This window comes from Ascaphus truei, unplaced genomic scaffold (genome assembly GCF_040206685.1).
Source record: "Ascaphus truei isolate aAscTru1 unplaced genomic scaffold, aAscTru1.hap1 HAP1_SCAFFOLD_673, whole genome shotgun sequence".
In the NCBI taxonomy this organism is placed as follows: Eukaryota; Metazoa; Chordata; class Amphibia; order Anura; family Ascaphidae; genus Ascaphus; species Ascaphus truei.
Window position 1 is genome coordinate 27107 of NW_027457006.1, and position 17320 is coordinate 44426.

General features: G+C 50.1%; 1 protein-coding gene across 1 annotated transcript in view; it reads right to left on the reverse strand.

Moving 5' to 3' along the window:
• DNAH2 (dynein axonemal heavy chain 2) overlaps nucleotides 1-17320 on the reverse strand; it is a gene marked incomplete at its 3' end in the record, with an annotated part of 158236 nt that overhangs the window by 27100 nt on the left and 113816 nt on the right. The window contains exons 38-43 of the mRNA XM_075584607.1: nucleotides 17040-17220; nucleotides 13732-13859; nucleotides 12924-13076; nucleotides 11670-11795; nucleotides 4484-4702; nucleotides 2648-2765 (exon numbers count right to left, since the gene is read on the reverse strand). Coding sequence (XP_075440722.1) covers nucleotides 2648-2765; nucleotides 4484-4702; nucleotides 11670-11795; nucleotides 12924-13076; nucleotides 13732-13859; nucleotides 17040-17220 — 925 coding nt within the window. The remainder of the gene's footprint in view (nucleotides 1-2647; nucleotides 2766-4483; nucleotides 4703-11669; nucleotides 11796-12923; nucleotides 13077-13731; nucleotides 13860-17039; nucleotides 17221-17320) is intronic.

Sequence of the window (17320 nt, forward strand, 5' to 3'; positions counted from 1 at the left end):
GTGGAGCGGGGAGGAGTGTGGGGGGAAAGCAGCGTGAGTGCCTGCCTCTGTGTGTGTGTGTGTGTGTGTGTGTATGAGTGCCTGCCTGCGTGCGTGTGTGTGTGAGAGAGTGCCTGTGTATGTGTGTGTCTGAGTGCGTCAGTGCCTGCCTCTGTGTGTGTGTGTCTGCGTGTATGTATGAGTGCCAGCCCTAGCCCGTGAACGGAGGGGGGGGGGGGGGGAAAGAGTAGCGGGTCCCTCCGCTCAAGCCACGCCCCCCCTCCCTGTCAAGCCTCCCACTCCCGCCCACCTCCCGCTCCCTACAGACCGCATATCGCGGTCTGTGTCTGTCAGCGCACCGCCTGTCTGCCGTGCGGGCGCGCTGACGGAGGGAGCGGGGCCTTAGCCTTATTCTTGGAGGTGACATTGGAGGTGAAGATTGGAGGAAGATCGGGGCTCTGAACAACAACTCTGCAGCTGCGAGAACTTTACTTTCTAAAAGCTGTGATTCTTTGTACACTTCCTATCCCCCTATACCTGGGAAGTCTCTCCTCCTGTATCTCACTATGCCCTCTCCTCCTGCATCTCACTATGCCCTCTCCTCCTGTATCTCACTATGCCCTCTCCTCCTGCATCTCACTATGCCCTCTCCTCCTGCATCTCACTATGCCCTCTCCTCCTGCATCTCACTATGCCCTCTCCTCCTGCATCTCACTATGCCCTCTCCTCCTGCATCTCACTATGCCCTCTCCTCCTGTATCTCACTATGCCCTCTCCTCCTGTATCTCACTATGCCCGCTCCTCCTGTATCTCACTATGCCCTCTCCTCCTGTATCTCACTATGCCCTCTCCTCCTGTATCTCACTATGCCCTCTCCTCCTGTATCTCACTATGCCCTCCCTCCTGCATCTCACTATGCCTTCTCCTCCTGTATCTCACTATGCCCTCCTCCTGTATCTCACTATGCCCTCCCTCCTGCATCTCACTATGCCCTCTCCTCCTGCATCTCACTATGCCCTCTCCTCCTGTATCTCACTATGCCTCCCCTATTGCTTTGTCTGGTTACTGTTTCCTCACTCCTTGGTGAATGTCTCTGTTCTCTCCAACTTCCCCACTGCACCATTAGTTATACACCTTTCTCCCAACAACTTCTATACCCCGCAATAAAAAAACACCCCCACAAATCCTCTATTCACACCCTCTATCTACTCCTTCCCGCTGCTGGGGATCTCCCCTAAGCCTGAACCCAGACATACACACCTGATCTCACCCACGCCTCCCTGCCATCTCTTCCCCTGTAAATGGTGTTAACCTTTTCATTTAACACTGACTAACCTGAAAACTCACCCCACAAATAAAGCATCCCAACAGCCTGCACTCATGGCTATTGTCCCACAGTCACTTATACCACCCATTGTGGCCAAGCACTGCCATCTACAGCACTTATTCCCTCACCTGCTGTCTCTGTAAGTTTCCCCTCACACCTCTTAGATTGTAAGCTCTTCGGGGCAGGGATTTCCTTTCCTATTGTCTGATTTTGCTGCACTTATTGTATTATTATAATTCCCTGTACTGTATTCTTTGTGAAGCGCTAAGTACACTTCTGGCGCTATATCAATAAAGACATACAATACAATAGCTCCCTGCCTGAATATACAGGTGATAGATATCTCAGCCTCTCCTCTCTCTGTATATACAGGTGATAGATAGCTCAGCCTCTCCTCTCTCTGTATATACAGGTGATAGATAGCTCAGTCTCCCTCTCTCTGTATATACAGGTGATAGATAGCTCAGTCTCTCCTCTCTCAGTATATACAGGTGATAGATATCTCAGCCTCTCCTCTCTCTGTATATACAGGTGATAGATAGCTCAGTCTCTCCTCTCTCTGTATATACAGGTGATAGATATCTCAGTCTCTCCTCTCTCTGTATATACAGGTGATAGATATCTCAGTCTCTCCTCTCTCTGTACATACAGGTGATAGATAGCTCAGTCTCTCCTCTCTCTGTATATACAGGTGATAGATAGCTCTGTCTCTCCTCTCTCTGTATACAGTATACAGGTGATAGATAGCTCAGTCTCTCCTCTCTCTGTATATACAGGTGATAGCTCAGTCTCTCCTCTCTCTGTATATACAGGTGATAGATATCTCAGCCTCTCCTCTCTCTGTATATACAGGTGATAGATATCTCAGTCTCCCATCTCTCTGTACATACAGGTGATAGATAGCTCAGTCTCTCCTCTCTCTGTATATACAGGGGATAGATAGCTCAGTCTCTCCTCTCTCTGTATATACAGGTGATAGATAGCTCAGCCTCTCCTCTCTCTGTATATACAGGTGATAGATAGCTCAGTCTCCCCTCTCTCTCTGTATATACAGGTGATAGATAGCTCAGTCTCTCCTCTCTCTGTATATACAGGTGATAGCTCAGCCTCTCCTCTCTCTGTATATACAGGTGATAGATATCTCAGTCTCTCCTCTCTGTACATGCAGGTGATAGATAGCTCAGTCTCTCCTCTCTCTGTATATACAGGTGATAGCTCAGTCTCTCCTCTCTCTGTATATACTGTACAGGTGATAGATAGCTCAGCCTCTCCTCTCTCTGTATATGCAGGTGATAGATAGCTCCATGCCAGAATATACAGGTGAGATATAGCCCTGTGTACCTGCGCACGCGGTTCTCATTAGACAGGACATGATTCCGTCTGTCCACTCGTTCGTTGTCAGGTCGTATTCTCCGTATAGCTCCCCTAGTGACACCGCCTTGGGGTTCAACGGGAAATCCTAGCATACACGGGACAAGAAATCAATCAGCCAATCACTGCGCTGTATTACACCCTCACACAATGCCTCAGCCAATCACTGCGCTGTATTACACCCTCACACACTGCCTCAGCCAATCACTGCGCTGTATTACACCTCACACACTGCCTCAGCCAATCACTGGGCTGTATTACACCCTCACACAATGCCTCAGCCAATCACTGCGCTGTATTACACCCTCACACAATGCCTCAGCCAATCACTGCGCTGTATTACACCCTCACACAATGCCTCAGCCAATCACTGCGCTGTATTACACCCTCACACACGGCCTCAGCCAATCACTGCGCTGTATTACACCCTCACACACTGCCTCAGCCAATCCCTGCGCTGTATTACACCCTCACACAATGTCTCAGCCAATCCCTGCGCTGTATTACACCCTCACACACTGCCTCAGCCAATCACTGCGCTGTATTACACCCTCACACACTGCCTCAGCCAATCACAGCGCTGTATTACACCCTCACACACTGCCTCAGCCAATCACTGCGCTGTATTACACCCTCACACACTGCCTCAGCCAATCACTGCACTGTATTACACCCTCACACACTGCCTCAGCCAATCACTGCGCTGTATTACACCCTCACACACTGCCTCAGCCAATCACTGCGCTGTATTATACCCTCACACAATGCCTCAGCCAATCACTGCGCTGTATTACACCCTCACACACTGCCTCAGCCAATCACTGCGCTGTATTACACCCTCACACACTGCCTCAGCCAATCACTGCGCTGTATTACACCCTCACACAATGCCTCAGCCAATCACTGCGCTGTATTACACCCTCACACAATGCCTCAGCCAATCACTGCGCTGTATTACACCCTCACACACTGCCTCAGCCAATCACTGCGCTGTATTACACCCTCACACACTGCCTCAGCCAATCACTGCGCTGTATTACACCCTCACACAATGCCTCAGCCAATCACTGCGCTGTATTACACCCTCACACACTGCCTCAGCCAATCACTGCGCTGTATTATACCCTCACACACTGCCTCAGCCAATCACTGCGCTGTATTACACCCTCACACAATGCCTCAGCCAATCACTGCGCTGTATTACACCCTCACACACTGCCTCAGCCAATCACTGCGCTTTATTACACCCTCACACAATGCCTCAGCCAATCACTGCGCTGTATTACACCCTCACACACTGCCTCAGCCAATCACTGTGCTGTATTACACCCTCACACACTGCCTCAGCCAATCACTGCGCTGTATTACACCCTCACACACTGCCTCAGCCAATCACTGCGCTGTATTATACCCTCACACACTGCCTCAGCCAATCACTGCGCTGTATTACACCCTCACACAATGCCTCAGCCAATCACTGCGCTGTATTACACCCTCACACACTGCCTCAGCCAATCACTGCGCTGTATTACACCCTCACACACTGCCTCAGCCAATCACTGGGCTGTATTACACCCTCACACACTGCCTCAGCCAATCACTGCGCTGTATTACACCCTCACACACTGCCTCAGCCAATCACTGCGCTGTATTACACCCTCACACACTGCCTCAGCCAATCACTGAGCTGTATTATACCCTCACACACTGCCTCAGCCAATCACTGCGCTGTATTACACCGCAGCAGCCAATCACAGCTCTGCACTGAACACACGGCAGTGCAGCCGCCTCCCGCCCGCCTCTCACCCGCACAAGGTTGTAGGTGGTGTCGCCGCCCCTGTGGAGGGCGGAGAGCGCGCTCTGCAGGCACCGCCAGGTGGTGGACTTGCCGCTGCACGTCTTGCCCACGATCATGCAGGAGTGGCGCGAGGTCTTCGTCTCGTACAGCTGCGTGACTTTGGTGACGCTGAAGGGGGTGACCTGCAGGCCGGCGAGACGCAGCTCCTGCTCAATCTGCTCCTGCAGCTGTTAGCAAAAGGGCGGCAGGGAAAGTTAGTGCTCGTGCTACAGTCTCAGGCTCGGCCCCCGGAGGCTGCAGCGGCGGACGCGGCGCACACACGGTACGGCCCTCTACGGCCTGCACGCCCCGGCACAAGGCGCGATGCGCGACCACATATAGCTAAGGCAAGGATGTCGTCTTTGCTAGTGGCGACGGAGCGGTGGCGGTTCAGCCAATGAGGGCGCGCCAGCCGCGTGACGTCATGGCGCCTTGCCAGGAGTCCACCAGGACGCGCCGCTGCCAGGAACGAGCGCCGCCAGGCTGCCCGGCACGCCAGTGTGGGGCCTTAGGACAGGATCGGCGCTAAGAGCGAAATGTACAGAACAATACCCGCAGATGCAGGAAAAAGTGCCCTGGAACCCGCACGCGGACCCTATATCAATGATATACCCTATATAATGAGGCATAAACTTATTACCCTTCAGTTAGGTATAAGAGTAAAACAATGATGGACACAAAACATACATATAATCAATCTCCCCATTGGACACAAATATAGAAGCCAGTATAGTATAGGCTAATGTACGTGTCCCTAATAAAGGCATACATATAAAGAATGACTAGCGGGCCCATACATACAATACTGACATACAGTACTGACATACAGACATACAGTACATACAGACATACAATACTGACATACAATACAGACATACAGACATACAGTACATACAGACATACAATACTGACATACAATACAGACATACAGACATACAGTACATACAGACATACAATACTGACATACAATACAGACATACAGACATACAGTACATACAGACATACAATACTGACATACAATACAGACATACAATACAGACATACAGACATACAATACAGACATACAGACATACAATACATACAGACATACAATACATACAGACATACAATACAGACACACAGACATACAATACAGACATACAGACATACAATACATACAGACATACAATACATACAGAGATACAATACATACAATACATACATACAATACATACAGACATACAGACATACAATACATACAATACATACAATACATACAGTACATACAATACATACAGTACATACAGACATACAATACATACAGACATACAATACATACAGACATACAATACATACAGACATACAATACATACAGACATACAATACATACAGACATACAGACATACAGTACATACAGACATACAGTACATACAGACATACAGTACATACAGACATACAATACATACAGACATACAATACTTACAGACATACAATACAGACATACAATACTTACAGACATACAGTACATACAGACATACAGTACATACAGACAGACATACAATACATACAGACATACAATACATACAGACATACAATACATACAGACATACAATACATACAGACATACAATACATACAGTACATACAATACATACAGACATACAATACATACAGACATACAATACATACAGACATACAATACATACAGACATACAATACATACAGACATACAATACATACAGACATACAGTACATACAGACATACAGTACATACAGACATACAGAGTACATACAGACATACAATACATACAGACATACAATACATACAGCCATACAATACATACAGCCATACAATACATACAGACATACAATACATACAGACATACAATACATACAGACATACAATACATACAGACATACAATACATACAGACATACAATACATACAGACATACAGTACATACAGACATACAGTACATACAGACATACAATACATACAGACATACAATACATACTGTGAAGATTGAGATAATGTGAGTGGCTATCATCACCTCCATTTTGGCCTAAACCACCATTTTCTGAGTGTTTGCTATATGAATGTATATTTGTCTCATTCGTGAATGAATGAATGAACTGTGAATGTTTGAATCTGCAGAGTATCGCTCCTAGATATAACTAACCCTTTTTAATTCCTACAAGGCAGGCAAGAATTGAAATAGCATTCGTAAGCAATTAGACATTCCTGCTGATCTGAGTTCTTTCTTATCTGACAGCCACAGCATACATCCAGGGCTGGACACAGTAACTCCCTTATGTCACAGGGTTGGGAGGCCCACATTATGGTAAATTATCGATAAGAATATAGCAATGTAAAGCATATATGTATCAACTAATATATTTTTGCATGTCATCATATCATCACTTATCTGTAAGCCAGCCCCCTTAAGGGGTGTATTACTCAATTTGAAATGTATAAAAATGTGATACTAAGCAATATGTTTTCAGAGGCTTGAGTTCTTTCTGAATTCTTGTCTCCCAAATTGTGCCTTGGTACAGATAAACTCATGTGTTACTTTGTTTTGAACCCTTGTCTTATTGATCTTATTTCTAAGCTTTGACAATACAGACATACAATACATACAGACATACAATACATACAGACATACAATACATACAGACATACAGACATACAATACATACAGACATACAATACATACAGACATACAATACATACAGACATACAGACATACAATACATACAGACATACAATACATACAGACATACAATACATACAGAAATACAATACTGTACATACAGACATCCAATACATACAGACATACAGGACATACAGTACATACAGACATACAATACATACAGACATACAGTACATACAGACATCCAATACATACAGACATCCAATACATACAGACATACAATACATACAGACATACAATACATACAGACATACAATACATACAGACATACAATACATACAGACATACAATACATACAGACATACAATACATACAGACATACAATACATACAGACATACAGACATACAATACATACAGACATACAATACATACAGACATACAATACATACAGAAATACAATACATACAGACATACAATACATACAGACATACAGTACATACAGACATACAATACATACAGACATACAGTACATACAGACATACAGTACATACAGACATACAATACATACAGACATACAATTCATACAGACATCCAATACATACAGACATCCAATACATACAGACATCCAATACATACAGACATCCAATACATACAGACATACAATACATACAGACATACAATACATACAGACATACAATACATACAGACATACAATACATACAGACATACAATACATACAGACATACAATACATACAGACATACAATACATACAGACATACAATACATACAGTACATACAGACATACAATACATACAGTACATACAGACATACAATACATACAGACATACAATACATACAGACATACAATACATACAGACATACAATACATACAGACATACAATACATACAGACATACAATACATACAGTACATACAGACATACAATACATACAGACATACAATACATACAGACATACAATACATACAGACATACAGTACATACAGACATACAATACATACAGACATACAATACATACAGACATACAATACATACAGACATACAATACATACAGACATACAGTACATACAGTACATACAGACATACAATACATACAGTACATACAGACATACAATACATACAGACATACAATACATACAGACATACAATACATACAGACATACAATACATACAGACATACAATACATACAGACATACAATACATACAGTACATACAGACATACAATACATACAGACATACAATACATACAGACATACAATACATACAGACATACAGTACATACAGACATACAATACATACAGACATACAATACATACAGACATACAATACATACAGAAATACAATACATACAGACATACAATACATACAGACATACAGTACATACAGACATACAATACATACAGACATACAGTACATACAGACATACAGTACATACAGACATACAATACATACAGACATACAATTCATACAGACATCCAATACATACAGACATCCAATACATACAGACATACAATACATACAGAGCCAGTATCAATGTGGCAATTATACGGTTATAACAGCAGGGTCCGTCTGAGAACGTGTGTAAGACACTATTCTCTAGCTAACCTGTGTATATCCACCTGAGAACGTGTGTAAGACAGACGGGGTATACACTATTCTCTAGCTAATCTGTTTATAAGTATGTTTTTTTGGCCATCATTATTTTACTATTATACCTATATAATATATATATATTTATATATACATATATATATATATATATATATATATATATATATATATATATATATATATATATATATATAAAAGTATACATTACCGCATAGCAGCAAAAAAGGAGACAGCACTCAGGTGAATGAAAATAAATGTATTAAATACAGCACATAACTTAGGAGTTATGTGCTGTATTTAATACATTTATTTTCATTCACCTGAGTGCTGTCTCCTTTTTTGCTGCTATGCGGTAATGTATACTTTTATTATTTATATGGGACATGCACCTATTCATTATTGAATTTCTATTGGAGTGCCAGTGATTTTTTATCACATATATATATATATATATATATATATATTACATAGCTGAAGGTTACGTTTTCTGTAAATAATCCCATTATTGATATAGGATCTGAGTTCTGGTTACTGGGCTCTTTTTTCTGCATCTGCAAGTATTGTTCTGCTCCTGCAGCGAGCCAGGGATAACGTGGGGTTAATTACACTCACACACTCACACACTCACACACTCACCCCCTGCACAGAGACACACCCACCCTCACCCCCTCAATATATACACACACCATCACCCTTGCACACACCCAAACATCCTCTGCCTGCACAGACATACACACACCCTCACCCCTGCACAGAGACACACACACACCCTCACCCCTGCACAGAGACACACACACACCCTTCACCCCTGCACAGAGACACACACACACCACCTTCACTCCTGCACAGACATACACACACCCTCACCCCTGCACAGAGACACACACACACCACCTTCATTCCTGCAGACATACACACACCCTCACCCCTGCACAGAGACACACACACACCACCTGCACAGATATACACACACCCTCACCCCTGCAGAGACACACACACACCACCTTCACTCCTGCACAGACATACACACACCCTCACCCCTGCACAGAGACAGACACATACCTTCACCCCTGCACAGACATACACACACCCTTCACCCCTGCACAGACACACACACCCTCACCCCTGCACAGAGACACACACACACCCTCACCCCTGCACAGAGACACACACACCACCTTCACACCTGCACAGACACACACACACCCTCACCCCTGCACAGAGACAGACACATACCTTCACCCCTGCACAGACATACACACACCCTTCACCCCTGCACAGAGACACACACACACCACCTTCACTCCTGCACAGACATACACACACCCTCACCCCTGCACAGAGACACACACACACCACCTTCATTCCTGCAGACATACACACACCCTCACCCCTGCACAGAGACACACACACACCACCTGCACAGATATACACACACCCTCACCCCTGCAGAGACACACACACACCACCTTCACTCCTGCACAGACATACACACACCCTCACCCCTGCACAGAGACACACACACCACCTTCACTCCTGCACAGACATACACACACCCTCACCCCTGCAGAGACACACACACACCACCTTCACTCCTGCACAGGCATACACACACCCTCACCCCTGCACAGAGACACACACACACCACCTTCACTCCTGCACAGACATACACACACCCTCACCCCTGCACAGAGACACACACACACCACCTTCACTCCTGCACAGACATACACACACCCTCACCCCTGCAGAGACACACACACACCACCTTCACTCCTGCACAGGCATACACACACCCTCACCCCTGCACAGAGACACACACACACCACCTTCACTCCTGCACAGACATACACACACCCTCACCCCTGCACAGAGACACACACACACCACCTTCACTCCTGCACAGACATACACACACCCACCTTCACCCCTGCACAGAGACCGAGACACACACACACCCACCCCCACCCCCTCAACATATACACACACCATCGCCCTCACCCCTGCACAGAGTAACACACCCTCACCCCTGCACAGAGTAACACACCCTCACCCCTGCAGAGTAACATACCCTCACCCCTGCACAGAGTAACACACCCTCACCCCTGCACAGAGTAACACACCCTCACCCCTGCACAGACACACACCCTCACCCCTGCACAGAGTAACACACCCTCACCCCTGCACAGAGTAACACACCCTCACCCCTGCACAGAGTAACACACCCTCACCCCTGCACAGAGTAACACACCCTCACCCCTGCACAGAGTAACACACCCTCACCCCTGCACGGAGTAACACACCCTCACCCCTGCACAGAGTAACACACCCTCACCCCTGCACAGACACACACCCTCACCCCTGCACAGAGTAACACACCCTCACCCCTGCACAGAGTAACACACCCTCACCCCTACACAGAGTAACACACCCTCACCCCTGCACAGAGTAACACACCCTCACCCCTGCACAGAGTAACACACCCTCACCCCTGCACAGAGTAACACACCCTCACCCCTGCACAGAGTAACACACCCTCACCCCTGCACAGAGACACACACACCCCTGCACAGAGTAACACACCCTCACCCCTGCACAGACATACACACACCCTCACCTATGCACAGACATACACACACCGTCACCCCTGCACAGACATACACACACCCTCACCCCTGCACAGACACCCATCCACACCCACCATCACCCGTACACCGACACACACACCCACCAACCCAACCAGCCCCTACACACCTCCAACCTCACACCGTATGCGCGCACACACACACACCCCTGCACACCCTCCCCACACACACACACCTGCACACACCCCCACACCCCCCCGACACACACGCACACACACACACACACAGACCCCCCTCCCACACACACCTTGCCATAGTCGATAGATGGGGTGTCGATACCAGGGAACAGGTCCTGCACGATACCGCTGAACAGAGGCAGGTCCACCGAGGTTAACTTAGCCACGTTCATATCCTTCATAGACATGAGGAGAACCTGGTGCGGAGAGAGGGACGGAGAGGGGGACACGGTGACACCGGGGGACAACAGGGGGACACAAGGTGGCACAGAGACAACATGGGGACACATGGTGACACAGGGGGACACGGGAACAGACAGAAGGGAGCTATGAGTCTGTCCCTCCCCCGCAGGGTGACACAGTGACACAGACAGAAGGGAACTATGAGCCTGTCCCTCCCCCGCAGGGTGACACAGTGACACAGACAGAAGGGAGCTATGAGCCTGTCCCTCCCCCGCAGGGTGACACAGTGACACAGACAGAAGGGAACTATGAGCCTGTCCCTCCCCCGCAGAGTGACACAGACAGAAGGTAGCTATGAGTCTGTCCCTCCCCCCGCAGGGTGACACAGTGACACAGACAGAAGGGAGCTATGAGTCTGTCCCTCCCCCCGCAGGGTGACACAGTGACACAGACAGAAGGGAGCTATGAGACTGTCCCTCCCCCCCGCAGGGTGACACAGTGACACAGACAGAAGGGAGCTATGAATCTGTCCCTCCCCCGCAGGGTGACACAGTGACACAGACAGAAGGGAGCTATGAGTCTGTCCCTCCCCCCGCAGGGTGACACAGTGACACAGACAGAAGGGAGCTATGAGCCTGTTCCTCCCCCCGCAGGGTGACACAGTGACACAGACAGAAGGGAGCTATGAGCCTGTTCCTCCCCCCGCAGTGTGACACAGTGACACAGACAGAAGGGAGCTATGAGTCTGTCCCTCCCTCCACAGGGTGACACAGTGACACAGACAGAAGGGAGCTATGAGTCTGTCCCTCCCCCCACAGGGTGACACAGTGACACAGACAGAAGGGAGCTATGAATCTGTCCCTCCCCCGCAGGGTGACACAGTGACACAGACAGAAGGGAGCTATGAGTCTGTCCCTCCCCCCGCAGGGTGACACAGTGACACAGACAGAAGGGAGCTATGAGCCTGTTCCTCCCCCCGCAGGGTGTCACAGTGACACAGACAGAAGGGAGCTATGAGTCTGTCCCTCCCCCCGCAGGGTGACACAGTGACACAGACAGAAGGGAGCTATGAGACTGTCCCTCCCCCCGCAGGGTGACACAGTGACACAGACGGATGGGTCCTAATTATAGCCCCTGCTCACCTCCTCATCGGAGAGGTCCGGCCGCACCCTGCGTTTCCTGCCGGCGTAGCGCAGCAGTGAGGTCAGCGCCCTGAGCCCAAAGTCGTAGTGGTCCTGCTTGGAGAGCTGCTGCACCGCCAGAGAGTACAGGGTGTAGACTTTCTTAGCCAGGAGCTACAAGACAGGAGCACGTTTCACATCTTGGACTGGACACCAAGGTGTGACCAATAATACACAGGGGTCGCACACCCACACTACATCCTCCTGGAGACCTCTAGGACTGGACACCAAGGTGTGACCAATAATACACAGGGGTCGCACACCCACACTACATCCTCCTGGAGACCTCTAGGACTGGACACCAAGGTGTGACCAATAATACACAGGGGTCGCACACCCACACTACATCCTCCTGGAGACCTCTAGGACTGGGCACTGAGGACAGACTAAGGATGTGCATGGTATCACCAGCATCCTGTTTCCTTCAGGAGATGTGACCTCTAGGGATGGACACGGAGGTCCGAGCAATGACCTGTATAGTGGTATGTCAACTTTCCTGTATGTTGCTGGAGATGTGACCTCTAGGACTAAACACAAAGGTCTAACCATTGTTCCTTGACCACTAGGACTGGATGCTAAGGTTTGAGCAATGAGCGGAATAGAAGTATGGCCACCTGCTTGTGACCCCCTCGAGATGTGACCTCTAGGATTGGACATGGAGGTCTGACTGATGGTCCGTATGAGGAAATGACCAGCTTCCTGTGACACCTCAAGGTCGGCACACAGAACTTCCCCTCCCCTTCCCCCCCCCCCCCCCCGACGCTGCTACCTTGCAGTTGTTGAACCCCTCTCCAAACAGGATGATCTCGGCGATGAGAGTCGAGTCTGGCACCACCATGGCGATGGGTCTGAACATGGACTTGAGGTTGTCGGGAAGCTCGGTACGTCCAGCGTAACCTGCAAACATGGGGGGATGAGAATGGTCCGACCACAAGACTCCCCAATTACCCACGTAGACGAGGGGGGAGCACTGTGTGGTAGAGGAGGCAGGTGACGTGGTTTTGTGGGTGGAGGCTCCGTAATCTATAAAGATGAGGTGGGGGCACCGCGTAGAGGGGGCAGTGGGGGAAGTAGGGACTCCGCACTGTGGGTGGTGGATCCCTAATCTAAGGGGAGCGGACACCCCAGTTTTTCGGAACCAGGCAACGATCACCTCGGTTTTTAGGCCTCGTTACCGACTTTTCGGGGTGCTGTTCCACTTTTCCCTACCGCTCGTGCGCATGCGCGATCGCTGACACGCATGCCGAATGCGCGACCGGAAAGTGCTCTTCGCGCATACGCAGTCGACGCTCGCACAGTTGGCGAGTGCCAACTGCGCATGAGCAACATTTGTCCCGGTGTTTGATGGCAGTCAACAGGGAAGTGACCTCACTGCCCCAAACTGAAGCAACCTCGGCTTCCTGGCAATTCCTGCCCTCACTTCCAAAACAGGAAGTCAGCCTCAGGTTGAGATGGAAATTGTTCACACCTGTCCCCTCCCTTTATAAGTCATTCCCACTCACGCCTTGCCTGTGCCAAGTACGCCACACCTTGTTCTTAACGGTATTCCTGTGTGCTGTTTTGTCTGCCTTTGGACTCCTCTCCTACCCCGACCCCGGGAACAGCGACCACGACCATTCTGCTTCTCTCCTACCCTGACCCCGACCATTCTGCCTCTCTCCTACCGACCCCGGGAACAGTGACCACGACCATTCTGCCTCTCTCCTACCCTGACCCCGGGAACAGTGACCACGACCATTCTGCCTCTCTCCTACCCTGACCCCGGGAACAGTGACCACGACCATTCTGCCTCTCTCCTACCCTGACCCCGGGAACAGTGACCACGATCATTCTGCCTCTCTCCTACCCTGACCCCGGGAACAGTGACCACGACCATTCTGCCTCTCTCCTACCCTGACCCCGGGAACAGTGACCACGACCATTCTGCCTCTCTCCTACCCTGACCCCAGAACAGTGACCACGACCATTCTGCCTCTCTCCTACCCTGACCCCAGAACAGTGACCACGACCATTCTGCCTCTCTCCTACCGACCCCGGGAACAGTAACCGCGACGATTCTGCCTCTCTCCTACCCTGACCCCGGGAACAGTGACCACAACCATTCTGCCTCTCTCCTGCCCGGACCCGGGGAACAGTGACCACGACCATTCTGCCTCTCTCCTACCCTGACCCCAGAATAGTGACCGCGACCATTCTGCCTCTCTCCTACCCTGACCCCGGGAACAGTGACCGTGACCATTCTGCCTCTCTCCTGCCCGGACCCCAGGAACAGTAACCGTGACAATTCTGCCTCTCTCCTACCCTGACCTCAGAACAGTGACCACGACCAGTCTGCCTCTCTCCTACCCTGACCCCAGAACAGTGACCGCGACCATTCTGCCTCTCTCCTGCCCGGACCCCGGGAACAGTGACCACGACCATTCTGCCTCTCTCCTACCGACCCCGGGAACAGTGACCGCGACCATTCTGGCTCTCTCCTACCCTGACCCCAGGAACAGTAACCGTGACCATTCTGCCTCTCTCCTACCCTGACCCCAGAACAGTGACCGTGACCATTCTGCCTCTCTCCTACCCTGACCCCAGGAACAGTAACCATTCTGCCTCTCTCCTACCCTGACCCCAGAACAGTGACCGCGACCATTCTGCCTCTCTCCTACCCTGACCCCGGGAACAGTGACCGCGACCATTCTGCCTCTCTCCTACCCTGACCCCGGGAACAGTGACCGCGACCATTCTGCCTCTCTCCTACCCTGACCCCGGGAACAGTGACCGCGACCATTCTGCCTCTCTCCTGCCCTGACCCCGGGAACAGTGACCGCGACCATTCTGCCTCTCTCCTACCCTGACCCCAGAACAGTGACCCCGACCATTCTGCCCCTCTCCTACCCTGACCCCGGGAACAGTGACCCCGACCATTCTGCCCCTCTCCTACCCTGACCCCGGGAACAGTGACGCCGACCATTATGCCTCTCTCCTACCCTGACCCCAGGAACAGTGACCGTGACCATTCTGCCTCTCTCCTACCAACCCCGGGTACAGTGACCACGACCATTCTGCCTCTCTCCTACCCTGACCCCGGGAACAGTGACCCCGACCATTCTGCCTCTCTCCTACCCTGACCCCGGGAACAGTGACCGCGACCATTCTGCCTCTCTCCTACCCTGACCCCAGAACAGTGACCACGACCATTCTGCCTCTCTCCTACCCTGACCCCGGGAACAGTGACCACGACCATTCTGCCTCTCTCCTACCCTGATCCCGGGAACAGTGAACCCGACCATTCTGCCTCTCTCCTACCCTGACCCCGGGAACAGTGACCGTGACCATTCTGCCTCTCTCCTACCCTGACCCCGGGAACAATGACCACGACCATTCTGCCTCTCTCCTGCCCGGACCCGGGGAACAGTGACCACGACCATTCTGCCTCTCTCCTAACCTGACCCCGGGAACAGTGACCACGACCATTCTGCCTCTCTCCTACCCTGATCCCGGGAACAGTAACCGCACCATTCTGCCTCTCTCCTACCCTGACCCCAGAACAGTGACCTCGACCGTTCTGCCTCTCTCCTACCCTGACCCCGGAAACAGTGACCACGACCATTCTGCCTCTCTCCTGCCCGGACCCGGGGAACAGTGACCACGACCAGTCTGCCTCTCTCCTACCCTGACCCTGGGAACAGTGACCGCGACCATTCTGCCTCTCTCCTGCCCGGACCCAGGGAACAGTGACCACGACCATTCTGCCTCTGTCCTGCCCTGACCCCGGGAACAGTGACCACGACCATTCTGCCTCTCTCCTGCTCCGACCTCAACCCAGCCTCTGCACCCTGCCTGGTCCCTGGAACCGGCCCTCCCCTTACTCATTCAGGATCTAGATCCCAGCTACGGGTCGGTCTATACTCCACTGATGCCTAGCGGGTCTGTCTCCTGGACAGTGGACACTCCATAATCTATGAAGATGCGGTAGATACACTGTAAGGGGGAGGTGGAGTTTCCCTTTCTGGGTGGAAGGAAGGGGTGGAGGCACCACATTGAGAGGGGGGGGGCGTATCTGTCTGGATGGAGGCTCCTCCTGACCTGGGTTCATAGTAATGAAAATGCCACAGGACCACACCAGGTTGATCTCTCGCCCCTCGAAGACGAATCGGGTGAGGTTGGCGGAGAGGGCAGAAAGGATGGACAAGATCTGCTGGGCGACCACGGAGAGGACCTCGATGTTGATGCGATTGAACTCGTCAAAGCAGCCCCAGGCCCCCGTCTGAAAGGGAGGAGAGACCGTGACACGGTGAGAGAGGGGACCTGTGGCCCCTGCAGCCTGTCCCCGTCCCCCCGCAGGGTGACACAGCGACACACACGGA